General features: G+C 56.7%; 7 protein-coding genes and 1 non-coding gene across 8 annotated transcripts; 4 read left to right on the forward strand and 4 right to left on the reverse strand.

The window, feature by feature from the left end:
- Positions 1 to 616: 616 nt before the first annotated feature.
- On the forward strand, positions 617 to 1837 carry PUNSTDRAFT_66515 (uncharacterized protein; the record flags this gene model as incomplete). Its single annotated transcript, XM_007383288.1, has 3 exons — positions 617 to 940; positions 1011 to 1645; positions 1699 to 1837. The coding sequence occupies 3 exons, from the start codon at positions 617 to 619 to the stop codon at positions 1835 to 1837; spliced, it is 1098 nt and encodes a 365-aa protein (XP_007383350.1).
- A 523-nt stretch (positions 1838 to 2360) lies between these two features.
- Positions 2361 to 4035, reverse strand: PUNSTDRAFT_143413 (uncharacterized protein). Its single transcript, XM_007383289.1, has 5 exons — positions 3588 to 4035; positions 3175 to 3519; positions 2904 to 3122; positions 2671 to 2846; positions 2361 to 2619 (listed from the first exon to the last, which is right to left on the reverse strand). The coding sequence occupies exons 1-5, from the start codon at positions 3885 to 3887 to the stop codon at positions 2388 to 2390; spliced, it is 1272 nt and encodes a 423-aa protein (XP_007383351.1). The 5' UTR covers positions 3888 to 4035; the 3' UTR covers positions 2361 to 2387.
- A 2304-nt stretch (positions 4036 to 6339) lies between these two features.
- PUNSTDRAFT_t54 lies at positions 6340 to 6427 on the reverse strand. The gene has a single exon. It is a non-coding gene; the product is annotated as a tRNA-Tyr (tRNA).
- Positions 6428 to 10571: 4144 nt separating this feature from the next.
- PUNSTDRAFT_86633 (uncharacterized protein) lies at positions 10572 to 14373 on the forward strand. The gene is made up of 4 exons (XM_007383290.1): positions 10572 to 11555; positions 11609 to 13248; positions 13299 to 13653; positions 13706 to 14373. Exons 1-4 carry the CDS (start codon positions 10662 to 10664, stop codon positions 13955 to 13957), a joined length of 3141 nt encoding a protein of 1046 aa, XP_007383352.1. The 5' UTR covers positions 10572 to 10661; the 3' UTR covers positions 13958 to 14373.
- Positions 14374 to 14916: 543 nt separating this feature from the next.
- PUNSTDRAFT_125996 (uncharacterized protein) lies at positions 14917 to 17228 on the reverse strand. Its single transcript, XM_007383291.1, has 19 exons — positions 17121 to 17228; positions 16980 to 17053; positions 16818 to 16930; positions 16752 to 16761; positions 16684 to 16701; positions 16600 to 16625; positions 16487 to 16547; positions 16409 to 16433; positions 16342 to 16353; positions 16272 to 16287; positions 16176 to 16218; positions 16015 to 16115; positions 15905 to 15964; positions 15818 to 15845; positions 15728 to 15762; positions 15651 to 15673; positions 15403 to 15590; positions 15277 to 15342; positions 14917 to 15207 (listed from the first exon to the last, which is right to left on the reverse strand). The coding sequence occupies exons 1-19, from the start codon at positions 17182 to 17184 to the stop codon at positions 15193 to 15195; spliced, it is 978 nt and encodes a 325-aa protein (XP_007383353.1). The 5' UTR covers positions 17185 to 17228; the 3' UTR covers positions 14917 to 15192.
- Positions 17229 to 18808: 1580 nt separating this feature from the next.
- On the forward strand, positions 18809 to 20225 carry PUNSTDRAFT_143416 (uncharacterized protein; the record flags this gene model as incomplete). The annotated part of the gene is made up of 4 exons (XM_007383292.1): positions 18809 to 19140; positions 19191 to 19269; positions 19326 to 20072; positions 20130 to 20225. Exons 1-4 carry the CDS (start codon positions 19070 to 19072, stop codon positions 20223 to 20225), a joined length of 993 nt encoding a protein of 330 aa, XP_007383354.1. The 5' UTR covers positions 18809 to 19069.
- A 194-nt stretch (positions 20226 to 20419) lies between these two features.
- On the reverse strand, positions 20420 to 22678 carry PUNSTDRAFT_52176 (GroES-like protein). Its single transcript, XM_007383293.1, has 8 exons — positions 22553 to 22678; positions 22407 to 22497; positions 22164 to 22345; positions 21700 to 22104; positions 21354 to 21634; positions 20895 to 21292; positions 20534 to 20842; positions 20420 to 20470 (listed from the first exon to the last, which is right to left on the reverse strand). The coding sequence occupies exons 4-7, from the start codon at positions 21957 to 21959 to the stop codon at positions 20723 to 20725; spliced, it is 1059 nt and encodes a 352-aa protein (XP_007383355.1). The 5' UTR covers positions 21960 to 22104; positions 22164 to 22345; positions 22407 to 22497; positions 22553 to 22678; the 3' UTR covers positions 20420 to 20470; positions 20534 to 20722.
- A 543-nt stretch (positions 22679 to 23221) lies between these two features.
- PUNSTDRAFT_102090 (uncharacterized protein) lies at positions 23222 to 27054 on the forward strand. Its single transcript, XM_007383294.1, has 14 exons — positions 23222 to 23351; positions 23408 to 23503; positions 23556 to 23699; positions 23753 to 24268; positions 24325 to 24831; positions 24884 to 25798; positions 25853 to 25883; positions 25933 to 25964; positions 26021 to 26114; positions 26167 to 26209; positions 26263 to 26486; positions 26544 to 26685; positions 26738 to 26800; positions 26856 to 27054. The coding sequence occupies exons 1-14, from the start codon at positions 23249 to 23251 to the stop codon at positions 26955 to 26957; spliced, it is 3012 nt and encodes a 1003-aa protein (XP_007383356.1). The 5' UTR covers positions 23222 to 23248; the 3' UTR covers positions 26958 to 27054.
- The last annotated feature ends 558 nt before the right edge of the window (positions 27055 to 27612 follow it).

Genomic DNA, 27612 nt, shown 5'->3' on the forward strand with positions numbered 1-27612 from the left:
GTCAATGTATCGAGCACGTCGAGCGCGTCGTCGACGGTGGAAGTGCAAACATGTTGTGCGGACGCTTGACCGCCGTTGGCGAGCTGGGCTGGTGATCTGATTCTGAAATCCACGCGGATGGTGGGTGCCGAGAAGCCGAAGCGCTCCCGATAGATATGTTGGGTGGATTTGCTTGGAATATATTGGGCCTGGTCTCTCGATCACACTCGTTGTTCTTGTACTCTGGAGTGTATACTAGCTCTGTAGGTTGCGATACTAATGCACCGCGCCTGGTCGACGTATCTCGACTCGAGTGTGCTCGGGCGAGGCGGGCCAGCACCGTTGACGTCGGTAGGTCTTAGTCAAGCGCCGTAATATTCCCACCCGCCCACACTCACCGCCTCTCCTTCAATATTTTGCCATTTGTTTTATAGATGGATCACAACCTGTACGTGCCCTCCGTCCAATTCTCCGCGCGCGCTAACGCGGTGTACGGAAAACCAGAGGCGACTCGCGACGAGGGTCTGTGATTTCCACCGCCTCCCAGACGACGTCGACCCGCCACCTCATGGACGCCGCCAGCAGCCCGCTCGAGCCCCCGTCTGTCCCGTTCGCCCTCAGGTCCCGCTCCGAGTCGATGCAGTCCCTCTCGCCCAGGCCCGACCAATCCCTCCTCAATCGCTCGGGCAGCCCGTCGCTCAGCGTCAACTACCTCCCCGCCAAGTTCTCTCCCCTCACCAACGTCCGCAGGCGGAACAAGGGCGGCGATGTCGACCTCCCCAAGCGAGGCGGCGGCCGTGAGGCCTTCCGTGCCGGCGAGGCGCGCATGCCCGCCGCCGGCGACGAGGATTACGACGGCGTCCAGGGCGGCTTCTTCGGTGGTAATAAGGAGGGCGGGCGCACCAAACAACGCCTGCGGTGGACCAAGTTCAAGTGGATCCTGTTCGTTGCCAACACCTTCGTACGTCGTCGTCGCTCGCCTGACCATGTCCATGCCTTCGACCAACACTGACCACCCACGTTTCGCATAGCTCTCCATCTACTCCCTGACCGGTCTCATCTTCTGCCTCCTAACCTGGTTCAATGTCTGGCACCACGCCGACGTCCTCCGCGTCGGCAATCGGCCCGAGCTCATCCTCTCCACCCTCGCCGCCTCCGCCGGCATCGTCACCTCCCTCATCGGCTGGGCCGGCATCCTGCTCAACAACCGCGGTTTCCTCGCCGTCTACACCTTCTTCCTCTGGATCTGCTTCGCCTTGCTCGTCGTGCCCGGCTACCTCACCTACAAGCGCCGCACCTTCAACCTCGAGGGCAAGGTCAACGCCGAGTGGTCCCGCGACCTTGGCACCGACGGCCGGCTTCGGATCCAGAACCAGCTCGCCTGCTGCGGTTACTTCTCGCCCTTCGTCGAGGCGTCCATTAGCGCGACGTGCTACGCGCGCAGCGTGTTGCCCGGGTGCAAGGGCCCCTACATCCGCTTCCAGCGCCTCGTCCTCGAGCGGTGGTACATCGCCGCCTTCTCCCTCGTCCCGCTCCACGTCGCCATCATCATGGCCGGCCTGCTCTGCTCCAACCACGTCACCTACCGCTTCGGCAAGGGCATGATGCCCAAGGCGTACAGGTTGAGCTTGAACTCGATGGCCGTCATCATGGACAACTACGCCAAGTCCGTCGCTTCTCTTCTCGCGACAGAGATCGTCGCTGACCGTTTTTCCACAGCCAACTCGCGGAGCAGTACGGCACTGACGTCGCTTCGGAGGTGCTCTCCCGCTCGCGATCGAACCTCAACCTGCCCCAGGTGCCGTACGCGTCGAGCAACGCGGCCACCGACGGCAGCAAATACGATCTACGCGGATGAGCTAACGCGTTCATGATATCATCTTGGGAGATACGAGGGGATGGTACGTCTATCCACCTGCCCCTCCTCCATGTGGCTGCATTTCCTGATGGAACGACAGTCTACAGTATGGCACGGCTTGCATTGGCATCGCACTGGCTCACGGACCTATCTAATATATACCCAGCGAGATATAGCATACGATTCGAACACACTCTTTTTGATCGCCGTGGTGAGACTGCGTGTGTTAAGCTCAAGTTCACATACAACAAAACTCCTGGCGCCCGCGTGTCCAGCGCATTCGTGAGTTGTACATGACCAAGAGGGATCTTACCACGGAGGAAGATTAGTGCGTACGATACCTCCTCGGGTGACAGTGCTATGTATGCCGGGATTTCTCCTCATGCACTGAGGTGCAACGAAAGAATACGCATCAAGATATATACCGTAAGAACTAGAAATACACGCTACAGTAACTGCACAACAGAGCAACAACAGATCATCGTATATGCGAGAATATATCGCGCTAAGCTGAAGAAGGCGCGCCAGAATCGCGTTCGAATACGAAAGGTCACGAATGTAGGGAGTTTTCATCCGAGCTTCGGGGCAGGGGAAGGGGCATCGGGAGCACGTCGGGGGAGTTGCCGGGTGGTCGAGTCTCGAGCTGGACCTTGAACGAGTCGCAATCTTCGCAGATGACCTCGAGCGGGCCGCTGGTCATGTACGCGATCACGGCGTAGTCGTTGATAAACTCGGTCCGCGGCTCGTGGATATCGACGACTTTGACTCGGGCTTCGAAGTTTCTAGACGAAAGGTCAGTACGCGTCGGGGGTACATACGAAGGAAGAATTCACCCTCCGTTCCCGTAGATTAAGTGCTCCGAAGGAATGTCGAAGGGGGCGTATTTGATGTCGACCTCGACGTCTGTGTCTCCGTGAGGGGAGTAGAGTTCGACGTTGTCTGCGACGTTGATGCGGCCGGTGATGTTGGCGTGGGACGTGGCGAGAGAGATGTTGCGCGCATAGAGTGACTATACGCGAGAAGTTAGCACCTGTGTATACGCCTTGCGTCGCAGGCTAATACGTGCCTCGATCAGGATCGGCGCGTCGGACGATTTGAGGGAGACCGAGGATATATCGACGCTTCGCCCCAGGTCGCCAACGCGGTGCGAAAATCCGGGTAGGTTGGTGGCGAACTTGTCCAGAGGAAAGGGTATGTATCCATCGGCTATGATGGGGAGTAGGACTGTGATGTGATGTTGCGGTATATGCTCCTTTGACATCGCTTGCGACCATCGGTCAGGGGTCTGCAAGATAATCAGCGGGATCGACAAGGCATGGCCGTCAATGGCCACTCACGAATATCCCAAGGTCGACTTGTCCCACTTCGGAGCGAAGAAGACATATTGATGACTGCATGAGCACGTCCTTGGACCGATGGGGGGCAGCCACCAGAACGATGGCCGCGTTATCATGGTGGAATGAAGGCAAGATTTCGATGCTGCCGCTTGCCGACGATCCGCGCGAGTATATGCGCAGCGAATTCGATAGGTTCGAGATGGGGATGGTGAAGGAACTCAGCGCCGAGGGCAACTCTGGTGCGTCCCCAGAGCTGAAGTGGTCGTCCCAGAAGTAGTCGGCGCCTTGGATGCACCGTAGCTCCTCGCCATCGGCAGGAGTGGGACGCGCGAGGACTTCCTCATCCTGGTAAAGAGAAATACGAACGCGTCAACGTGGAGGTTTTACACCGAAAAATAAACCCCCGCGCTCACTGCATGTTGCGGCCCCGTCGCCGATAAGCTCTGGTACAGAACCCACAGCAAGCAAAACAGGAGGACCACCCACACATACGCGCGACACAGCCGCCTCGCCGCAGACTGTCCGCGATAAATACCGCCCTTGCCCGGGCGAGGAGCATAACCCAGGAGCGGTGCGGTCTCCTCGTAGCGCGGGTCGGCGCCGCGGGGCGCGTAGGCGGGAGGCGGGTTGGGCGACGGGCTGCGGGAGCGCCTCAGGCCCTCCTCGGCGAGCTTGGACCCCAGATCATGGTCGTCATCGAGCAGGATCACCATGTCATGGACGCTGCGCGGCGGTGGGAGGCATGTCCTTCTGCGAGAGGCGGCGGCGCGGCACAGGCTGCGCAGATGGGCGCCCTGGCTGCGTCCGCAGGCGGAGCCGATGAGTCGGTCATATTCGGCTTGGCGCGGTGCCGCGGCGGCGGGATGAACCAGACGAAAACATCGTTGGTCGCGACGTCGACTACACCACAAACTCGTCGGTCATTTGGAACCACCTTCGACCACAAGTGCCCCGCTATTCCTGGCCGCGGCGTGGAATAATATATGATATCTCGATATTTCCTGGCGACTAACTTACCAGTGGGATGGTATGATCACGTGCTGGCATTCTGACTCGCAACTCCCGGCCAGATGGGTCGTTGTTTCCTATCACCGTTGTTACAAGGCTGCCATCGAATCGCTCGCATCTCGTCCGGCAGAATGTTCTGACCGCATGAACAATAGTCACTGGCAGGGGACTCCCTCTCGTAAGGCGGAGTGAAGGCGGTCTTGCCACCATCTCTACCAACGCCGACCATGTGTCCCAGGGCCGAGGCTTGAGCGAACGTTCATAGGCTTGGCTTACTGCAACACCGGATGACGCCTATCTTCGCATATGATGGTGCATTTTGGTTCCTGGCTTACAGCATTTCATGACAGCTCCGGCTGTACTAATCTAATGTTTTGGTGCGCGATTTCGGGAACACGGACACACTACTAATTGCGGATCTCAACCAACACGCTGTGGTATCACTTGATGGACTTGAACCAAAGGGCCACCCTTGGGTATATTTCAACAACATACAAGGCTTATCCGCACGCACGGTAGTTCCCAAGCTATGGGCTCATTGTGCCAGTCTCACCATCATTTCTCGAATCGCCTCCGCGACCACTTTCTTGAACAGGCCGAAGATGCTCACGGCGTGTATATGGCCCTGCTGATAGAACGGCCTTCCCATGGCAAATCATGACCGTGTCACCACCGACGGCGATACCACGGCCTGGACTTGTCGTCGATCACCAACTTTGATACCGTTATCTTGGACAAACGGAAACATCAACGCGATAACAGAGAGTACACTCCCTAGCATCGACACTGTGCTAGATGTTGGCGCATCCGTCAACTTGAATGTCTATTCACAATAGGTTTCATCAATTTCATACATGTCAATTCAGCCAAGGCGCGAGTCTTCGATCAGAGGCCCAGCCTTGTACGATACGGCTGAGGGTTGGAAGGATGTGTCAAGTTTGGTGTCCTATCTCCACCGCAGGTTGTCTTGACTCTTCTATTCAGAGGGATCATGCACACGCACCACTATGGCGGTATCCTCCGGACGGCCATGTCGCTCTAGCATTCCAGAGCGCACTAGAGCTCGACGCAAGATGTTCTGGGCTCGACGAGATGCTGTATTGCAAACGCTGCCTAAGACAACAGCGACGACCGCGCTTCTCAAATGTATGACATACTCCACGCACCTACATTGATCCTAGCAGGTCCTACGCGCGTTCCCCTCCCCTCCGGGACATGCCGCAGGGCTCGGAAGGTAAAGAGCTTATTCTTCGGTCCTTTTAGATGCTGTGGCGAGCTACGGAGGATTGTCCTCTTTTGCACGCACCTCTGGGAGACGAAGATACCAGCATTAGCCCCTCACGGGATTCGCGACGACCTTCGAGTACTAAGATGGTGCCCGGTGGTCTTCATTTCCATCCCACGCCACGATGTCGATGCATCGACGCCTGCGAACGCAGGTAGAGAGTCCATGCTTCTCTACACAGTGGACGAACGGATGTACCGCCCTGTCGCCGCGTTCCGGAAGCTTTGTGTCGTATTGTTGGTATAACGACTGACTTCGCAGTGGGACTCACGCGGTACCGCGCGGCTCGTTTCGATTGCATTGAACGGTAAAGGACTATGCTTCGCAACGCAGCTCGCATTGAGTTTGGGGGGCAGAGTTCTTATTGCGAGACTACGTGTGATCTCCAGGGTGGTGTCGTTCATTCTGTCGCACGTACAGTGATTTGCGTGTGTGTCGGTTATATAGGATACCAAAGCTGTAACTAATATCGGTGATAGTATAGATAGAACGCAGCTATATCATTCACTCGTTCAAGGAGTTGTCTAACATTGTGTGCAGTCGGCAATATTGCGAAGCGGCTCCCTTGAGTGCCGTGGACACCGTTGTAGACGGCAGATGATTGCTCCAGACTGTAAACATGTAAATGTATGGCTTCCCGGCCCCTTCTCCAGATGAATTGTCAGCGACCGGGTGGCGGACCGTTAAATGATTACTATGCAGTAACCACATGCAAGGGAGATGACTCCAGTTCTTCCGCTGTACGCCTCTTCTGTGCTGTATCATGTCAACATTAATCAGAGAATTCTGGTGTTCACTTTTTGTTGGAAACAAAGGGTTGTTCGGAAAGCTGCCTAGGGTAAGAAAACGAGTTAGCTGGTAGATCAAAAGGATCCTTCGAACCGGGATCGAACCAGTGACCTTGGGATGACAAGTAGTAACCATTACAGTCCCACGCTCTTCCAGCTGAGCTATCGAAGGTTTACTTTGGTAGGCGTTTTACGTTATATAAGCCTCAAACACAGCATCATAGCCCAATGCCTCCCCCGTCGCTCAACCGCTAGGCAAGAATGGTCACTGACTGGAACAAGCGTGTGATTTCACTCGACTGGAGGTCTCGTGTGAGAAAAGAAGATTCGTCGGGGGAATCGAGTGTGCGAATTGCGAAAGCAAACGGGACCACGGCAGTATACTTAACGCTTCGCTAGGTGGTAACAGGTCCTCCGTTCTTTGACATGGTATGGTCCGTCGAGAAACTCAGACATTGGAGGATGCTGGATCAGATGAACATCGTCGTCGTCTCTTGGAAGAAGTGCGAAGTAGGAATCAAACCCACCGGAATCACTCCACAACGTGGATCCCAGGGAATTGCCAGCCTCTTCGCTCGCTCACCCGAAGGAGTCCTACGAAACGTTAGCCTGAGAGGTGGTTCAGTCATCTGTACTCTACGCCTTCCCAACGTTCATCTTCGCGAAGACCTCGATTGCTGCGGCGGGGTCCCAGGGCTAACAGGTCTTGTGCCCAGCGCAACGCTTCGCCCGCCACGCGCTGAGCTACGTAGGGGAAATGTGGAGCGGTGGACCTGCAGATGACCTGTCCCTTGGGGCTTCCATGGTTCCAGACAGCCTTCATTGGCTGGTGCCGAGCGGGAACAAAACAAGCGAGGTTGCGCACTTATCAAAGCGAAGGCTAGCTGCGGCATGATTCGCGCTCGGTCGCAATTGACGGGCGTTGTTTCGCCGACGGAGGGTGTATGACGATAGGGGTCGACGCCCGATTTCAGCGGAAAGTCGGCGAAGATATCATCTGGTCGGGTTGGAGCAGGAGCGCGCTGATTGGCCGGCTGGTCCTGCGAGCTCGAGGTTACGCTCCACTCTCATCACCAAAAGCAATCTCGGCAACTCACCATGCCGGTGGATTGAGGTGGCGTTTCCCGTTCACGCTGTTATCTGCCTTTTTCCGAGTGAAAGCGCGTCGATGATGTGGTGGTAGTGGCACCCACAAAAGAGCGCGCGCGCCATCAAGCTGATCGGCTCCGTAACACGTTCTTCGAGAAGTCACTGCTCCTGTCATCTTTAGCAATCAACTGCATCACCACCGAACGGGTTAGCCAAGTTGATCTTACAAGGAAACGGGAGGGGAAGGTATGTAGGCAAGGAGCAAACCTCAAAGGATGAGATTGCAAAAGTGTCTCGGAAAAGTATGGTGAGAGCTGAAAACACGATGTCACTGTGCAGAGGAGCAATCTGAATGACGAAGCGCAAGAACAGGAACAATCATATGACGCTTTGAGGTACGAAGAGGGAGGAGATGCGCAATCAGAAAGAACTCCACTTCAATGAGGTGTGAGGGTTTCGGCAACTTACTATACCCACTTATTGATGCTCAACACGACCCTTGACGCCATTGGGTAGATTACTATCAAACATGCGGATAGTGCGCGCAGCATTTGATGTCTTCCCGGTTCACAGCGAAAGCTGGCAGACGTACTGTACGGTTATGCACAACGAGCCCCCGTGTAAAGAACCAATCGTAGCAGCCACCGTCGAGCTGATCGGTAGAGCGGTATATCGTCCATGAGCGTACACAACGCCATTCGTTGCGGATCAAATTAGTCGTTTCTAGTCGCGAAGCACGAGAAGACCGAGTCCGGTGACACCCCTCCATGACGCTGTGTACGAGAGAAGGGTGCTTAGCCATGTATGCGTCTTGGATCACCTGTTCGACTGCAAGTACAGCGGGAAACTGCCTAGAAGCCGAATATGCCCAAGAGGAAGAGAGCCGCGTTCTGCCGCAGTCCATTAGCTATGTAAGACGGTGATCGCTGAGCGGACGTGGAGCTTCTACAACCGCCCTATGAGGAGCTGTGTGAGCCCATTCAACGGGCTTCGATGGCGCAGAAGGGGCTACATGAGATAGTGAAGAGGCGGATGCCGACACCGTGGTGACCAGGTGACGAGCCGGAGGTCGGTTGCTAACGACACCATCGTCCGGGACGTTCTTCCGTGTCGCGTTATCGGAAGTCGGAATGCGTCCGGCGTGGGTTCTTGTCCATCCAGGAAGGGTTTCGCGGGACATTGTCCTCCGCATGCACGAGACCAAGCAACGCGTGTCGAGAAGGTGAAGGAAGAAGCAGTCGTATTATGAATATGAGGAAGACGTGACATCAGATGAGACGGCCAGCGACGAAAGACGAGGGTACTAGTCGGATGCGATAACGATGTGATTGGGAGCAAACGGTAAGCAGGACTGGACGATGCCTATCCAGGGTCGGATGAGATGGTACATCTCCCGTGGACACACGAATCGTGATTTTGTGGCGAGCTAGCAGCATGTACGATATCTGCTCCAGCATGGCAGCCCGGCGGCCCATGGGAAGATAGCGACTTTCGGATGGTAGACTGAACGCCGTCGTGAGACGCCTATCGTCGTTCGAGTGGCCGGAAATACAAAGGCCGACCTCCTATCGCCTGCTTTTGCTATGGCTCGTCAGCATATTCCATCCGCCGGTGCAAGATCATCGCGAAGGGCCAAGGAGTACTTGCTAACTCCAAGCACGCCACAATAGACCCAGCTCCCTAAGGACGAGGCTCTGTATGTAGGGATAAGAGGGCGAAATGGACGAAGCACGCGCGCTTCGGTCATGGAGTCGGATGCACGACGCACCCCGGATGTCATCGTGACGCCACCGTTCGGACTGAGGCCGAGTGCTGGCCTCGCTGCTGCGCATATCTGACTCCGACCGGGACGGCTTCTCGCTTTCGTTCATCCTATCGGCCTTGTGCGCTCGCGTCAGTCGCGTTCGCGACTGGGGCACCATGTATGCGGGATACCCATAATTAGCGATAGCCGTGTTTGTGCACTGGAGCGTGTGGTAGACCGAAGGGGTTGGCTGTATGCATTGGCTGTGAACGTTTGCACGAGCGTTCCGGAGATAGCGCAAACGGAGAGCGTGCAGAGTCGCGCAGTCGCAGGACGGACGAGCAAGCCCCGTCGTTTTGGTTCGGGACGTGCGCGCGCGCGTGGGGGCTCGTCGACCAGAAGTTCGGGCATGTCTCTGTCGTGCATTGGTTGACAGCGGGAACGATCGGGAAGCGGGAGAAGACGCCGCTCCCATTGCAAACCGCCGAGCTTGATTTGGGATCAACAATCAATTGCAACGGGAGCCTCAGGAATCATCGAGATGGCGCGGCGAACTGCAGGGGCAATATGTGTACGGTGGAGCCTGCGTCCGATCAACCCGCTTGTACAGCGGCGAATGCTCTCCCTTCGCCGAACTCCTTCGTCGTTGCGCCTTTGTTCTTGGCTTCTTTCCATTATGTTGGAGGAGGTCGAGCGCCGGAGTGAAGGTCTGCTGATCACAGGGGCGTGTAAAGGTACCGCTGCCGCGGTCTCTCCAACTCCGCCTGCGCGGCCCATGATTGGTCCGTGCGTCCAGTTCGGGCAGCTTCGTGCACCGATTTGGACTGGGCTGGGTACCGTTACGGTGCATGCAGACGGTACGAAGGACGATGGCGTCGATAGGAGGGTATGTCGGCGTCCACCAGACCGCCGGGGAAGACGGAGCGAATTTGCCGTCGCGCTCGACATGTATGGCAACGATCTTCGCCGGGTCTTCGCCGTTGCGCGCAACAGGGGGAGACAGGGGGAGCGCGAACGTGGGGTACGGCACGCGATCGGGCGCGTGCCTTACGTGAGACTGTGGTTTATCGCGGAGGGCGGTGTGTGTGACAGGGAAGCAGGGCGGGTACGTAAGCGGGTGAGACCGCAGCCGAAATGGGCCGCGGTTCGCTGATCTAGGCGAGATCCGATCGGGAAGACGTGCTCGCTGGGGAGATAGCGTCCACGGGGCGTCGTGGTCGGCGTCGGCGGTCGTCGTTCGAGAGCGGGCGCGAACGAGAACAACGGCGGCGGGCTGGCGGGCAAGCAACGAGAACAAGGTGTCGGATCGCCAGGGAGACGGAGACAAGTTGTAGAGATAACGCCGGCGGAGAGGCTAGATCTGGCAGAAGCGAACCGTGCTTGGACGAGGCGCGCCTGTCCCGATACACACAAAAGCTTGCTTCAGCCACACCTCTCGCTCTCTCCCGCACCACCGTCCCCACCCCTCACCATCATGTCCGCTGCCACCATCCAGCACGACGAGGCCGGTCCTCACCCCGCCTCCGCCGCCCATGGCCTCACCCACCCCTTCCCGCTTTCCGCCCTCCCGACCATGTCTCCCCGTCCGCACCCGCATACCCCCCTCCGCGCGCTCTCCGCCCAACACTTTGCCGCGCTGCACACCGCCGCCGCCACGAGCCACGCCCCGGACAGCGTCCTCTTTCCCTTCCTCCACGGCGTCGAGGGCGACAACCGCGCCCAGAACGTCTTCTTCGCCGGGACCAGCGGCGCCGCCGAGGGTTGCGTTCGCGTCCCGCGCTTCAGGGGTCTCGTATGGGTCGCCGCAGACGAAGACGTCGAGGTGGGCGAGCTGCCTGACAACTCGGACGATGAAGACGAGCTGGAGAGCGAGTACGATTCGGACTTGGACAGGAGCGAGCCCGATGCGTTCGGTATGCCGATGGACATCGACCCGCCGGCGGACAGCGACCCGAACGCAGGCGCTCACATGCATCCCGAGATGCAGCGCAAGGCCGACGCGCCAGATGACAACAGCATCCCTAGCTCAATTCCGGGACCGGTGAACATTATCGACTATACCTTCCCATATGGCTCGACGACGACCGGCAACCACACACACGATCGCCGCGACTCGACTGCCTCACATGCTTCCTTCGCGTCGACGGGAGCATCCTCTGTCACCTCCTCTCTCTTTGACTCGCAGAGTTTGGGCACCGCCTCTACCTCCTTGACCTCCTCGTGTGCCCCGGACTCGCCCTGCGCCGAAAACTCGCAACTTGCTCCTCTTCCCGAGAACGAGCAGTTGCAGAACATGGGATCCCACACTGGATCCGCCTCGCCTCCTCCCTTGCGCCGGCCTCCGATCCTCACTTCGTCCTTCCGCGCCCGCGAGCTGCTCAAACGCGGCCCCAAGGGTTTCGAGGGCGCATTCGTTCCGCCGCGCGTCCCGGACGGCATCTCGCTGCGCAACTTTGGCATTCAAACTGTACGTTTAAAGTTCGATTACGCGTGACGTGACGTTATCTCATCTGATGACAGGCCGTCTACGCAACCTTATCGGATATAGTCGTCTACTCGCCTTATGGAGACACCCGCGCCGCCTACCTCCTCGCGGAGAAGTTTAAACGTGCGGTGGAAGCCAAGTACGAGGAGCGCCTGGCGCGGATCCGGGCGAGTGATGCCCTCACCCCGGAAGAGGCCAAGTCGCGCGAAGACGACCTCGTGCTCTACCATGTGTTCGTCCTCGACGCGAGCCCGCAGGAGTTGGAGGAGGTTCTGCCGCACCTGGTTATCCGAACCGAGGACGAGGAAGAAGAACAGGACAGCGCGCTCGCGAGCACGCTGGCCAGTGCCGCCGGCCAGGCGGAGGGCGCACAGGAGGGCAAGCATCGCAGGGCGAAGAAGGCCAACACGGTCAACTTTGCACAGAGGGAGAAGGATGAGATGCGCGAGCTCACGCGTGCCAGCGAGATCGTGTCTGTGTTCCCGGCTGCTGAGGTCGAAGAGCGCGAGAAGGACGCCACGTCTGGCTCGACGACCGCCAGCAAGTGGGATTCTTCCGTAGGCCAGATCTTTCTAGGCAACTCGAACGACGTGCCCATGCCCCCGTCCGAGTACTGCCCGCTCCCACAGCCGCGTTCGTCAACGCCGCCGACGGAGGAGGACGACGACCCGTTCCACTACGCCTCGAACGATCCCGCCAAGGGTCTCGGCTACGACATCTGCATCGAATGCCACGACGCGGCCCCTTTCCCATCCTCCGCGCACCTGAGAGCCGCGGAGGAGCACGTGAACGCGCTCGAGGAGATGTGGGCGCAGCGGTGCGCGAAGATCCAGACCCCTGGCGCGGTCCGTCCTCCGCCGAACGCCAACTCGGTGGTCCACCTGCCCTTCCCGTCCAGCCCGCCCAGCACGAGTGTAACCCTCTCTGCGCTCATGCCATTCCTGGCCATGCTCGAGCGCCTTCTCGCGCCGGTCGCGACGACTCCGGCGGCGTCGGGATCCACGGAGCCGATGCCGATGCCCACGTCGCGGCCTCGTGCTAGCTCCGGCGCCCTCACGTCGCTCTTCAATCCCGCCCCGCCGCCACCGCGTTACCGCTCGCGTCCGGTCAAGGTCCTCATCTATTCTTCTGATGGGTACACCGAGTCGTCCGTGCTCGCCCTTTCGAGCTTGATGTACCTCCGCGGACTTGCATTGCCCGAGGCCTACCTTGAGCTGCAGGTTACCAAACGCCGGAGCTTCTTCGTGTACTCCAGCGATGTCGGCGTGCTGAAGAGGATCGAGCAGCGCGTTGCGAGAGAGCGTGGGATCATGGGCGCCGCGATGCCGTCGAAGACCTGGGGCGGGTTCATGTTGGTCAGCGATGCCGCACAGGCCGCCAGGCAGCATCAGCAGGGGCAAGGTCAGCCGCGCACGATTGGCCACATTGGCCGCCTTGGCTCCAACTCGGTGTCGGTACCGGCGTCGATGCCCATGGCCCCAGGTGCTTTCGCGCAGACGATGGGCCCGGCGTCCCTGGCGTCCGAGAGCCCGCTGAGGTCGATGGGCCGACCCAGGGCGAGCACGAGCCCGATGTTGCCGAGCCTGTTCGACGACCATCAGGCCTGGTTCGATGACCCGCGGTTCGACGGCAGTTTCCCGAGCAGGGTGCTTCCCTTCCTTTACTTGGGAAACTTGTGAGTAGATTTTTGAGTATGGAACAGTTCCTGGCTCATAACACAAACAGGAACCACGCGAGCAACGCTTACATGCTTCACGCCCTCGGCATCACGCACGTCGTCTCTGTTGGCGAGTGTGCGCTAGTGCCGCCCCAGCATATCCCGGCACATATGGTCAACGCCCGCACCACTGGCCCACAATACGTTCCAGGCAAGGTGCCTGGGTGTCATGGTTCGCTTTGGATCGAGGAGCGCGAGGGCAGGATCAAGGTTCTCGACATAAAGGGCGTGTGCGACGACGGGATCGATACGCTCGAGCCCCAACTGGCGCCGATCTGCGAGTGGATCGATAAGGCTCGCGCTGAGGGAGGGCAAGTGCTCGTCCACTGCCGCGTTGGCGTCAGTCGGAGTGCGACCGTTGTGGTGCGTATTTGCTCGATCTGGCCTTCCTGACCGTTCTTAAGTCCATACGTAGATCGCATACGTGATGAAGCATTTGAATATCCCGCTCGTGGACGCCTACCTGATTGTACGGTCTCGCCGCCTGTCCGTCCTCATCCAGCCCAACCTGCGCTTGTTGTACAACCTTCAAGGATGGGAGATACAGCTTGCGCGCGAGCGCGCTGGGAATAACGAGGACCGGGTTCGTGAAGAACTCGCGCGGAGCTTGAGCTGGCCCTACCTCTCGAAGGAGGTGCACGCGCTCAACGAAAAGTACTTGCACTGAGCAAGTCTGCCTCGACCGAAACCTTCCCTAGCTGGTCCATCCTCGGCTGGCACGGTTTCTACTTCCCCAACGCCGGGCTTTTTGTCTCGACATCCGGGCCTAAACATCATGATACCTCTAACGACACACGCATCCAATTCTGTATTCTCCTCGTCGTTTGTACCATTTCATGCCGCCAAACCCCCTTACTTTCGCCTTCGACTTTCTCTGTACCATATCTGATGATCCACGCTCGAGGCGCTTGTTCCAACCATTCATGTACGCTCGTCACGCCCCCTTCCGACTCCCTCAACTCTGTCTCTGTCTCCGTTTCCTCTGATGCAATACTTATCCGCTATCGATTGCAAACCTGTAGATGCCTTACTGTACATTATGATCACGATCTGCTGTACAGTGTAATGCAATCGTATGATACCTCCTCATTGTTTGTGGACGGTTGAGCCCCTCTGCAGTTCAAACAGTACTCAGTGGTCGCGGGTTTGATTCATGCGGTCATTCCGGAATCCTTCCGAGTCGACGGTCCAACGCGCTTCCAGTATCGTCAAATTCGTCTCGGGAGAAAGGAACCTCGCAGAATCATGGGAATCACTCAACACGCTATCGTGTACTGAACGGATCACTCGGATGTAGGAAGTACCTACTACATACGAGTCCGCCCCGCCGTGTTGATGTGGGGCCGAAGCTTGAGCTGAAAGGAAGCGTATCGCCTTCTTGCGTTCGAGAATTTGGACATTTGGAGCGGAAGCAGGGGGTCGTGACGACGAGGGCGCCAACGGGGATAACGTCAAGGGCTTCGATGACACTTCGTATGCAGTGTGCACGGAGCGATAGGATGCGGGTGCTGGCACCCATCGATTCAGTTGTTCACCGAAGTATAGCAACAGATGTGACTCTTCCCGGACTTGAGGCACGGAATTCACGCTCTTCTCAAAGCACGCATGATCGACGCCCTTCGGTGCGAGGTAATCAGGCTGCCCATAGGGTATCGCATTAAACGGTTTCTACCGCACATCGAGTGAATTAGAGTCATGGGACGTATCTATGAGGAAGATAAAGAAGAAGTCGGGACATCGCCGCTAGGGCGCGGTTGCATCATTCGGTGGACCGTGCTTTTTTGGGTACCGTTCGCACTCTACAACTGCGAACTGTTGAGATCCGGTCGTGGGATTGGACGTGAAGCATTATGCGGTGTTCTCGAGACTGCTTTTGCACCCGGAGCCGAAACGAGCGTTCGTTCACACTAATCCCGCCTACACAGTGTCGTTTGATCAGACCATCGTGGTTTCGGTAGTAGACCGGTGGGGAGGGGGGTCACTCACCTCGTTTTTACTACAGCCCCCGGCTGAATCCTCTCTCAGAACGGACAGATCTACGTATTCCGTCGACTGTACTCTGCCTATCAGCGACGGCTCCACATCAAGAGAGGGCGCGTGGAGCGTGCTCACCCGCTGATTGTGGAACGCGATTTCGGCAGTGGAATCGGACTTGGCCGACGCGATGTGCCCTGCGCCGGCGACGAAACGCGAGGTAGCGGACTGGGTGAGGAAGTTGACACTGTTTCGCTTCGAGTCTTTGTGCTTGTCGATGGTGGGGCCTCGGTTGTTGAGGTTCACCATTAATGCGTTGATGGATACTGGATAACATGTTAACTGATGATGTCTGACATGCGTACTGACGTAGTACGAGTACACACGTTTACCCATCCACAGGTAGAACCTAAACAAGAAGGATGAGACATTTATTCGAAGTAATGTAGTGGGTGCGACGCACGTTGCGTAGACGAGGTTCGCCCGCATCGACACATACTGCAAATATTCATGGTTCATTGATGCACGAGTTCATCTGCAACGTTCGCCTCACCAGGATCAGCGTGACCAACGCGCAGAAACTGTAAGAGCGAAGGGCATAATTGAGTATGCGACCATCGGTGGTCCATGGACGACTCACGCAGTGATCGCCCCAGTGCCAACAACGTAGAGCGTCATGACGTGAACCCGGGTATCCGAACTGTGATGAACAATATGAGAGATCATGACGTGGATATGTTCCGATCTCACCTTTTCGCACCCCTTCCTCCGCGCTGCATGCACATGCACATGGCAGCAGCGATAACACTGTCTACGGCAAAGGCGGCGCCATAGTTGAAGAACATCACCCACTGCAATATTCCACGTCAGTCGATGGCGTTCTGGTTTCTTTCACAATGTGGTAGGCGAACCGCTTCGGAGGAGTTGATTTTCTCCCAGTTCATGAGGTGAAGCCTGGATATTACAGTTAAACCAGAACCGTAGACGCTGGTGACCGATAGACTCGCCCTCTGATCATGTATACTATGTTCAGAGTCAACGAAATGATGACAGCGCGATGATTAAGTATATACGCACTGAATCCTGGCACTGATTGGTTCTTTCTCAGCTTGGTCGCAGCGTTCGGCATACAATAGACGCTCACCAAGCGCAATCACGGACAGGATCAACTGGGAAGGCGGCTAAGTGCATTGACCCATGACGTCCACAGTGGGGAACTTACGACAGCGACGAGGAGAGATCGGTTCTTTCCACCCAGCGTCCATAGCCGGCCGGCGTATATGCTAACCACGAGTCAGGGAGTGTACTTTGTTGTGGAGGGCGTCGATATCTTACATCCTGATGATAAAACAACTGATTTCCTGTGTTGTTGAGCATGCATCAGGATATGCGCTGAGGGGATCGCGGATAAGCACACACCGTGACTAGGACATGCACCTAGAGAAGGAATGAACTACTTGTGTGCGGGAAACAGGGAGAAAACGTACGAAAGCGATCCTGAGAGAGCGATAGATTATCAACGTATGTGCGGGGAGAAAGCGCCATCGGCGTACCGTTCAGGGGTGAAGAACTCGCTGGGATCTCCATAATGGGTTATGAGGATGCTGTAAACGGAGTAGGACGGGAACACGATTTGGGCGGTGTCGAAGAGCCACAGCAATACAATCTAGGAGCGTTGGTGAGAACGAAGTGCGTATCTCAACACGTTCACTCACGATTGCCTTGAACCATCTCGCGTCGTCAAAGTAGCCCTTCGTGAAGTATGTGTGCATTTGAACATTGGTGAATCCTGCACGTTGCGTGCAGGCCCATGAGAAACCACATTCCCAAAAGCACCGAAGAAAATGCAGACCGACCGAACAACGTGGCTTGTATTATGTTGCCGATGAGAGTCACGCCCAGAGTGTCGTCGACCTTCATGGTTGCTGGGGCGCAGAGGGGTAGACGGGGCAAAGAATACAGAGAAAAGACAGTGGAAAAGAGAGACAAATGTCCGAGGTCCTCGTGTCGGTCGTCAGCATATATGCCATTCTTCCGTGTTCCGTGGGCAGTTCTAGCCCGGGAGCGCCCGCCGAAGTGAGGGCTAAGTATTACTTTATGCCCACTTTATGTACGAGGCGCTTCCATGCTTCCCGGCGCAACGTCAGGAAGCGTGCAATGTCGCCGCTGTCAGTCCACGTGCCTGGCCTTTGGCGCGATGCTTAGGGCGACGTATTCAGCAGCGTCGAGCAGGATTGCGGGTCGACTATGCGCTAAGTAGCAAGCAAGCAATCCCAGCGACCAGCTGGATAATTCCATTGCCCAGCGCATATGAAGGGGTTCGGTGAGCCCGTCCTCACGGAGGCACGTGGAGAGAAGCGACGCAGTAAGGTAACGCGGGACTGCCCCTATGCGGATGCAAAATAGCCTTCCGACGCCGGCAGGTACGGAATGAACGGCAGGACACAAATGGGTCGCCGAAGGAGCGCCTAACAGACAGCCATTCACGGGCCAGAGCTAGGTCAACTCGCAGTACGGAACGGCTGAAGACTGAAGCAGAACGTTCAATCCGACGGGCAGATAGAGAGTTACGTATGTAGTCAGCAACGTGCGACCGTTCGAATGTGGTTCTAATCGCGAATGAACTGGTATGATGCCTTTTCTTCGTACGTTCGCATCCTGACAGAGATAGGCATAGTTTCAGGTTCCCGTCTCGAATCCGTCCTTGCCATCGCCGGAACCGACATGGCCTTCCAGTTGGGCGAGAGTTACGAACACGGCGATCCAAAGTGATTCGAGCAGACACGTCGTTCGCCGTAGGCTTTTATCGGGATTGGGGAGATGTGCATCCATCTACGCGTTTGCACCCTACTTGCTCCCACCGTAACTTCCGCACCGTGTCGGGGGCGATCGTGTGCGGGCCGTTGCTGCGAGCGGCGACCAGACTCTTGCGCGCCAAGTGGCCCGACACGCGTGTTCCGGCAGAGATTCCAGCAGAAATTCGAGAATCCCCGGACTTTTCATGTCGTTATGGATCTTCCACCGTCGAGGTGGCGTCGATCTGCGTTGACTATGGAGCCTCGGAGATGCCGCGAACGTCCTCAGCGATGAATTTGCCTATCGCAGGCACCTCACGTGCTCGGTTTTGCCGATTGTCTCGCTCAGCTCTAATTTCTGCCTGCGTTTGCATCTGCCGCTCGTTTGGTGGTTCGAACTTCGGGGTGCAACCGGGGCGGTGTCGCTACGGAAGCAGCGCGTGGGCGGGCGTTCCGCGTGTTCCGAAGACATGGGAAATACCAGAAACGGCCATCAAGTGGACATATTAGGCGCTACTCCACATTCGGTTATACTCTCCTCGGCTCACGCCAAAAATTTCCGAGCTCACGAGCCTCATGTCGGTGTTTCGGTTGGCTGCGGTGGTTCGGCTCCAACGATCTTGCATCACCGCGACGAGATTATATGTCGTGTAACCGATCATATAGCGTCCACCGCTCGACCGACGCTGCCTCCGTTCTCCACAACTAATCCCTCTCTCCTCCCCCTCCCGCGCATACACTCCGCCGCGACCGACTTCGGGCGTAGCTTCGGTACCTGCCCTGCGCGGATCATCGTGGCAACCTTGGTCGCGAGAAGGACAGGAAAACGGCTTCTCAGCGCAGATCGCGGCTCCAACTTGTCCCTCTGACGCGCTCCCTGGTCGTTTCGCGTCGTCTGAGCAACGGGCTGATTATAAGCCGGGCTTAAGGACGACTCACTCGTTCCTTTCCTTCTTTCTTTTTTTTTTTCACCTCGGGGAAAAAGCCGATTCTGTGTGGCGTACTATCAAATGGTCCCCCGGAGATCCAGTTATTTCGGTCATGTGGACGTGTGTGGCGAGCAAGACTGGCCTTGGCTCGAGTAAGATTTACTCGCCCTCATTGACGACTATACCCTGATCAACACCGCAGCTATAATATGCAGACGAAGACGCCGACCGCTTCGACGCCTCTTTTCGAACATCATATGCCTTCACTCGAAGAGGACATTGTAGGCAGAGCTACCGTATCATCACCGTGACCCACTCATTGACGCATCATTCGCAGTGCTCAGATTTCACTTGCTGTGGGTTGACCTTGGCAGACATGCACCAACTGGTGGAGCACTTTGAGGAGGCACACGTTCTCGTACTCGACGGAGCCGGACGCCGGGTTTACCCATCCGTGCCTTCGCTGGACACCTCCAGCGATTCGGGCTCCGACGGCGAATCGTCCCCAAGCAGCGACTTCTCCGACGTTGGGGTCGGGGTGGGGACGTCTAGTCTGGTGTTCAACTACCCTCAGCCGCACCCCCCACCCGTTCTGATGCTCTCTTGTACCGCACCTGACCCGCGCTCGGCGGCGGTGAGCTCCTCGTCCCACGAAAATCAGCCCTCTCGGTCCTTGGCGACTCCGGAACCGATGCAACAGGATTACATGGTTTTTTCCTCCCCTTCGTCGGTCTCTTCGGATACGTCTGTTACATCGTCCCCCGTATTATCCGAGTCGCCGATGCTACCGGCGCTCCCTATGCCGTCATCACAAATATCTCCGAACGGCGGGGCTGCTGCGATGGATACCAGCTCCGACGAAGCACAGGCGTGCGTCACGCCTGGCATGCTTTCACGGCCCACGGTGAAGGGACGGAAGGGCCCATCGACCGCATCGAAGAAGGGCCACCGTCGTCAACTTCAGGCTCCGGACGACGCGACGTCCGACGCGACTGGCTCTCCGCGTGCGACGTACCTCGTACAGGCGCCAACCGGCAAACGAGCGCGAGGCAAAAGCGCGAACCGCGTGCGGTACGCATGTCCCGTAGGTCCTATACGCCGTGCACACTGCGCAGTGTTCGCTGACGAAAGGATGCGGTAGACCGAGGGATGTACGAAACTGTATCTAAACCCCGGTGGTCTGAAATATCACCTCGAAAAGGGGACATGCTCGTTCGACCCAAAGCCAACCGCTTGATCGTCAGCAAGTCCAGCCCGCCGTGCCCCGCCCCGATATTACCCTCTTTATATTGTCCTGCTATGCATCTCAGCACTCTCGGCCCTTGCGCAATTTGGTCTTGGCCTCCAACACCCCTTCGTTCGTCAAATACTACAGATAAGGTGGCCAGGCGCCTTTCAACATCCACTCCCGTCGCGGCTGGTGGAGTGCCACATATTTCTCGTAATAAAACAGTATACAGCACTTGTATCTTATATGTAAACGTAAGTTGTGCAAGCTTGCTACGTGGATGTGGAAGCATGCTAACGCTCTCGTGCTATTTATAGTATAGTGCCGCTCCTCAACTAGGACGATGAAAGATGCATCTCTGCATTCGGTGCTGAAGTGTATCTTGCAATCATCAGGGGAATTTGCTGAACGTGCCGGGCTATTTCTCCCGTGTAATTCATAGATAAACATTAGTTTACATACCCACCTGCCCTTTTCTTCAACGGGATAACGATCGTTGGCCACTTTTATGGCGTCTCTTGCGGGCGCACAACCAGCTTCTGACCGCTGACTTTCCCATCCCGAAGCAAGTCCAAACCCTCCTGCACACCTGCCAAGCCGTTGGGCAAAACGCGCACGCGGTTGGGCTGAAGCAATGTGTCAGAATGGATCTTAACGAAGTGCTGAAAGTGAACGGACCTTGATGGCGCCCTCCTCGAGGTACTTCGGGAAGTGTTTGGCGACTCCGGCGCCCAGCGCTTTGGTGAGCGGGAGGGTGAAAGCCCCGAACACGTGGGCGAAGTGCTTGCTCCCTGCGATGTCACGCGATTCTTGGGTAGGAGGGAGGAGGAGGACGATGGTCCCGTTAGGGGCGAGGACCTCCAGCCCCGCCTTCTGCGATTCTGGGGAACCGATGGCGTCGAAGGCGACCTCGACGGGTGCGGCGGTGATCTTTGCAACTTCTGAGGCGAACGAGGAAAGGGGCAGCGAGCGCGGGATGACGTGCGTGGCACCCAACGACTTGAGCAGATCGGTGTTGTGCTCGGACGCGGTGACGATGATAGGCGAAAATCCGGAGAGGCGAGCGAATTGGAGGGCTAAGTGAGTTGAGCGCGAGTGTGAGCCCCGGGACCTGGACGCAGGGAGAAAGGTCCGTACCGTATTGACCCATAGACGTCGCGCCGCCGAACAGCACGAACGGCTTCCCCGCGTACTTGCCGGCGCCTCCCTCTTTGTAGAACGGCGTCAACCCGGCGCCACCGCCCTGCTTATCCGACTTGGGAGCGTAAAGGCCGCTGAACGACGTGGCAACGCCGAGAGGGATAGAGGCCGCATCGTCAAAGCTGAGATTGTCGGGGATCTTGACGAGAAGGTCGGAGGAGATGCGGACGTATTGTTGGAAGGCCTCCGCACCCGGGCTGACGAGACCGTAGAAGAATCTGAAAGAGGCACAGGAAGTCAAACGTCACGCGCGAATATGGTGAACAATGTATGAATCGCTGACATCCTATCTCCTGTCTTGACGCTTTCCACTCCCTCGCCGATCTCTTCGATGACCCCCGCGCCGTCGAGGCCCAGGATTCCGGGAAGCCTCACCCAAGGCGCACCGTTGATCTGGATCTTCCAGTCTGCGGGGTTGAGCCCGGCGGCTTCGACGCGGACGACGACTTCACCGGGTCCGGGTTTGGACACGGGCTTTGTCTGGATGACAAAGGGCGTCTTAGGGGCTTCGAGGATGAGGGCTTTGTTCTCGGTGGGAGACATGGTCGGTGTTGAGATGAATCGATGTTGGAAAGGAGCTCGGCGAGTGGGCGTTATATACCCGTGCTTCGCGCGATGGCGCCAGAGGATGCCTCGAGCTTGCGCGTCTTTCGAAAATGTGGGAACGCGCAGGCCGAAGCGGAGCATGCTTGATGTTGGCTGCGTCAGCTAAATATCGCGTAGGTTGATGCAAGCAGTTCTACCCACCCAGATCGTTGAAGCAAGTCCGAGCCCAACGCGAGTACACCCAAGATTACCCACTCGTGTTGCCCACATGACCCACATTGGGCCTACGCTGATCCACGAAAGAGTCGACACCGAGTCCGGCCGCCAGCCTTGCCCCCGACCTCCTCGAAGAGCGGCAATGCAAGCGGAGGGACAAACCGTTCCTGTTGAATACGAATCATGTGAATCATAACAACGGCAAGACGCATGAGGAATTCGCATTACCATCTCGCATCTACGCGTTTACCCGTCAAAGGAGCGGAAGCATATACACCGCCCGCATTTGAACGACGTTTTGCATACGACTGGGTTGGAACTTGGTGTTCGAAATTCAGCAAGGCGAGTGCATAACGTAGTTCGACTCGACACACCTGGCAGACAAGATGAGTAGCACGGCCGTCCTCGTTCTCGTCGTTTGCTTGTACTCGACGCTTTATCTTGCACCACACGTATAACGCTGTCCGGCGTCTACTTGCAGAGACTGACTGCAAAAGCGGCGGGTGCCCCGCGCGCCCACCTTCGCTTGCGCATGCGGCATGGTCTCCTGGAAATGAAGGTCTTTCACCGCCACCAACGACTGGTAGATCACGTGTACCCTCGGCGCGCGTCAACGATAGCCCTGCCGTCACAGGCACGGCGCTCCCCTCATCCTCCTCGAGCGCTTTGCAGCGAGCGCAGTTCTGGCGCTGCACAGTCGAGCCTTCGCTTGACGTCGACCAGTAACGAATTTTGAACGAGGGTCCTCATGGCGCCATCGCTCACAGCAGCAATCTCGGCATTCGCGCTGCTCGCGGCGCTGCCGGCGCTTCCGGTGCATGCTGCAAAGAGGAACGCCAGTTGGACGGACCTCGGTACATCTGGGTACCAACTATCAGTCAGTTCCTGCTCAGTACCGATGTCCTGCTGAATGTTTTTTAAACGTGTGCAGTCACTCGCGACAGCTCCGGACTTCGGTGAGTGCTTTAGATCACGCCGAGCACAATGCAGGCTTGACTCGTTGACCCTTTGCGCGGGCGCGTCATTTAGCACCGAACAGGCCCAAAGAATGCCCCCCATGCTTCAATTGCATGCTACCCGCATTTGATTGCGGACAGTACGGATACTGCAACCCATACGATGGACAGTGTGAATGCCCTCCAGGATGGGCTGGCACTGATTGCCTAACGCCTCGTACGCATTGTGACGTGGCGTCGGACGCACCACATGCTGACCGTATACACCAATAGAGTGCGACTCGTTGGCTGATGGAACCAAGCGCAGACCTCGAGAGCCAGGAGAGTCTTGCGAATGTAAAGATGGGTGGGAGGGGATAAACTGCAATGGTGCGCGCTGCTCCTGCCCCTCGCTTCCTCGTGCTCACGCCAATGTGTAAAGTTTGCAAGACCAATCAAGCCTGCGCTGCATTCCCACTCGCCGGTGGTCCCGAAGATGATGACGCCGAGATTAATCCCGAAGACATGGTCTGCTACAAGGGCGGCGAGACGGTGTTCAACAATCACCAAATGTGTGACGTCACCAGTGCGTAGCTCGCTCTGACGATTGGGTTCATAAACTGACACATCCCGGCACAGACCAAGGCATAGTCAAGATCCTAGACGGGCGGAAACCTCAAGTGACCTTCTCTTGCGACAAGAACTCGTCAGAGTGCTCCTTCCAATTCTGGGTACAAGAGGTCGAATCGTTCTACTGCGCACTGGACTCTTGCGCCTCTAGCGTCCAGATCGGCGTGGACAAGAACGTGACGAGATACGAATGCGACAAAATCAAGTGTAAATGTGTCCCCGGCCGCTTCATCTGCGGCGAGAACGGCAGCGTTGACATCTCCGACTTCTTGACGGAAGAAATCAAAGGCCCTGCGTCGTTCCGGTGCACGACCGGCGCCGGATGCCGGTTCGAGGAACCCGGTATGAACGACTTGATAGATGAGATCTTCGGTGATCCATACATCACGCTGAAGTGTGAGGGAGGCGAGTGCGTGCACTTCTCTCAAGTTCCGGGATATGTCAGGCCGGAGAAGCCGGACAACACGAAAATGCTGGCGTTGAGCGCGGCAGGTGTTGGTGTCCTTGTGATCCTCGTCTGTGCCAGTGAGTCCCGTCACCGTCGTTATCATCGTATTCGACGTTGATCATTCCACCTCTAGTTCTGTGGTACGTTGGACGTGCGCGCACAGGCGATCTATCGAAGATCCGCCTCCCTGAAGACGAGACTGCGAGGCTGATGACGGAACATACGGCCGCTTCGCTCCAATTCCAAGACGTCTCGTATACTCTCCCTGGTCGCTCCATCATCTCCGACATTACGGGTCAAGTGAAGCCAGGTCAGTTGCTTGCTATCATGGGCGCGTCGGGTGCAGGCAAGTCGACATTCCTCGACATCCTCGCGCGTAAGAACAAGCGCGGCCTGGTTGGCGGCTCCGTCAAGGTGAATGGACGGGAGGTTGGCGATGCGGAATACAGAAAAGTTGTCGGGTTCGTGGACCAGGAGGACACCTTGATGAGCACGTTAACGGTGTACGAGACGGTGCTCTACTCGGCGCTGCTCAGGTTACCCAGGGAGATGAGCTTCGCGGCGAAGGAGTACCGCACTCTGGAGACATTGCAAGAGCTGGGCATTCTAGGCATCAAGGACTCCAGGATTGGGGAGAGCGGTATGTACCCCTGCTACATGATTTGCCGCGTCATTTATCTCTGCACCCACAGGCCGCCGCTCCATATCTGGGGGTGAGAAGCGCCGCGTGTCCATCGCATGCGAGCTCGTAACTTCGCCTTCCATCCTCTTCCTCGACGAGCCGACCAGTGGTCTGGACGCCTACAACGCCTTCAACGTCATCGAGTCGCTCGTGCGCCTCGCCCGTGATTACAAGCGCACGATCGTCTTCACCATTCACCAGCCGCGGAGCAACATCGTTTCTCTCTTCGATCAACTTGTTCTACTAGGTCAAGGCAGGCTCGTATACGCTGGCGAAATGACCAAGTGTCACGAATACTTCGCGAGCATCGGGCACCCGTGCCCCCCTGGATTCAACATCGCGGACTTCCTCATCGATCTTACTTCGCAAGCCGCGCGTGCACCGACATCAGCAGAAGAGGTTGGCAGTTCGGGCATCGATTCTCCTGACACAGAGGACCAGACCAACTTACACGATGAAGAGCGTGGTTTGGGCGGTCGTCGGCTTGGGCATTCTACTCGTTCCTCCACCGAAGCTGGCGAGGAAACGGAGCTACGCTCGGTTGCAAGCTCCGCGGGTGGTTACGTGAAGCGAAAGACGTCTCAGTTGCTCTCCATCGTTTCCGGCAACGGAAGCGGCGATAGCGATGCGAACAGATTACCTCCCAGGCTCGCGGCCCTGGTGGAAGCCTACGCATCGAGCGAGATTGCTGCGGATATCAAGGGCGAAATTGTGGAAACAGAGCGGGCACAGCAGCAGCGCGCAAGTGGGGTCGGTGCGGATGGCGAGCTTCCCGATGTGATCGCGGAGGCGACATTATTGCGGGGAAGGAAACGCGCGAGCTGGCCAACGCAATTCAGAATCTTAAGCGGGCGCGCATTCAAGAACTTGTATCGCAATCCCGCACTTCTTACCGCTCATTATCTCGGTTCTCTAGTGTTAGCGCGTGAGTGATTCATATCGCATACCCGTGACCTTACTCAACCTGTTGTTCGTACAGTCATCTGTGGTTTCTTCTTCCACAACGTCACGTATGTTTTCCTTTCCCTGTTCGACGTACTTGGACTCAGTATTGTACAGGAACGATATATCTGGATTCCAAAACCGCTTGGGTACGTCGTGGCTATCATTCTGACATCCTACCAAAGAACTTATGTTCATCCAACAGGAATATTCTTCTTCACGCTAGCCTTGTTTGGATTTTCCTCGTTGTCTAGCCTGAACCTCTTTGCTGGAGAGCGACTCCTCTTCATGCGGGAACGGTATGATTTCTTTGAACCTCGTCTTGGTTCGGCGCTGACACTGTCCTTCCAGAGCGAATGGATACTACACGCCATTCACCTACTTCGCCTCGAAGGTCAGTTCTCCTTGGAATTCGTCCCAACACTCTCTCACTTCCGATTAACACAGGTGTTATTCGACATCATTCCCTTGCGTATAGTACCCCCACTTCTTTTCGGTGGGATCGTCTACCCGCTGGTCGGACTGGTCCCTACAGTCCCAGCATTTTGGAAGTTCATGCTCACTCTGGTGCTGTTCAATCTGACGACGGCTAGTGTCGTCTTATTACTCTCTGTCGCCTTTGAGAGCACCGGTGTGGCCAGCTTCGTGGGGACGTTGATCATGTTGTTCAAGTACGTCCATTTTGACATCCCTGCCTTGTGCTAGCTGATGCGAAACCTCCTCCTTAGCATTCTCTTCACGGGATTACTCATCAATCGAGAAACCGTATCGAAGTTCTTCCAGTGGCTTCATACGATATCGTTCTACCACGCCGCATTCGAAGCACTGGCCGTGAATGAGCTGCGGTACTTAACACTCAAGGAACACAAGGTACAGTACATATCTCGCAGCATGTCCTTGTTGGCTCATAACATATTGTCAGTATGGAGTGGATCTTGAAGTTCCTGCAGCCACTATCCTCTCTACCTTCGGTCTTCGTGCCCAAGTAAGTATCTAATGATCTCACCCCAGGCACCCGCGTCTAATTGCGACTTGTGCAGACATTCTGGTGGCCTAACATATCACTCTTGGGCATATTCTTCGGCATTTTTACTGTTGTCAGCTTTCTTTTCCTACAGTTTTATGTCAAGGAAAAGCGGTAGTCGGAAGCTGCTCCCATTCCCATCGTGTGGCAATACATCCCCGAACTGTATCATACACGTCCATTCGATTCGCATCCGCAACAACGTATCAGCATACCCTCGCTTCCAGTGCAGAAAACAAACATCTGTGTTTGCCAGAATCAACGGAAGACGTGACAGATATAAGTACGTATTTTCACGTTTGCTTTCGTCGGTCGTTGCACGCGGCCGCGATGGGCGTAGAGAAGGACCTCCGCTGTACCACTGGACACTGCGGGTCCCGGAAGAACTAAGGTCTTCTTGCTTCAAAGCACGCTTATCAGAGTTTGGTTCTCGGGGGTAGTGCGGGGACACATGCCCTTTCTCTGACGACCAAAAAGAGATCCGCAGTTTCATCGCACTTTTTCTTGTGTCGCTTCCGGCTAACCACCAACAACCTTACCTGCTATCATGGATGCGGAAGACAGACCCGCTTTTGCGGTAGTGCGCACCCCCACCGGGGGCACGTTCTTTCGTATGCCGCTCAGCATTGCACGTCTCACCGGCGTACAAGCTTCTTAGCGAGACCGATAGCGTATAACCTTGACTAACGCCGAATAAGTTACGCCCGAGTTTGATGATAGCTCATTTCGAGGCGTACTAGGCTCGATCCACTCGCTCTATCGAGCGGCTTGAA

The sequence above is a fragment of the Punctularia strigosozonata genome (genome assembly GCF_000264995.1).
Source record: "Punctularia strigosozonata HHB-11173 SS5 unplaced genomic scaffold PUNSTscaffold_5, whole genome shotgun sequence".
NCBI classification, from domain to species: Eukaryota; Fungi; Basidiomycota; class Agaricomycetes; order Corticiales; family Punctulariaceae; genus Punctularia; species Punctularia strigosozonata.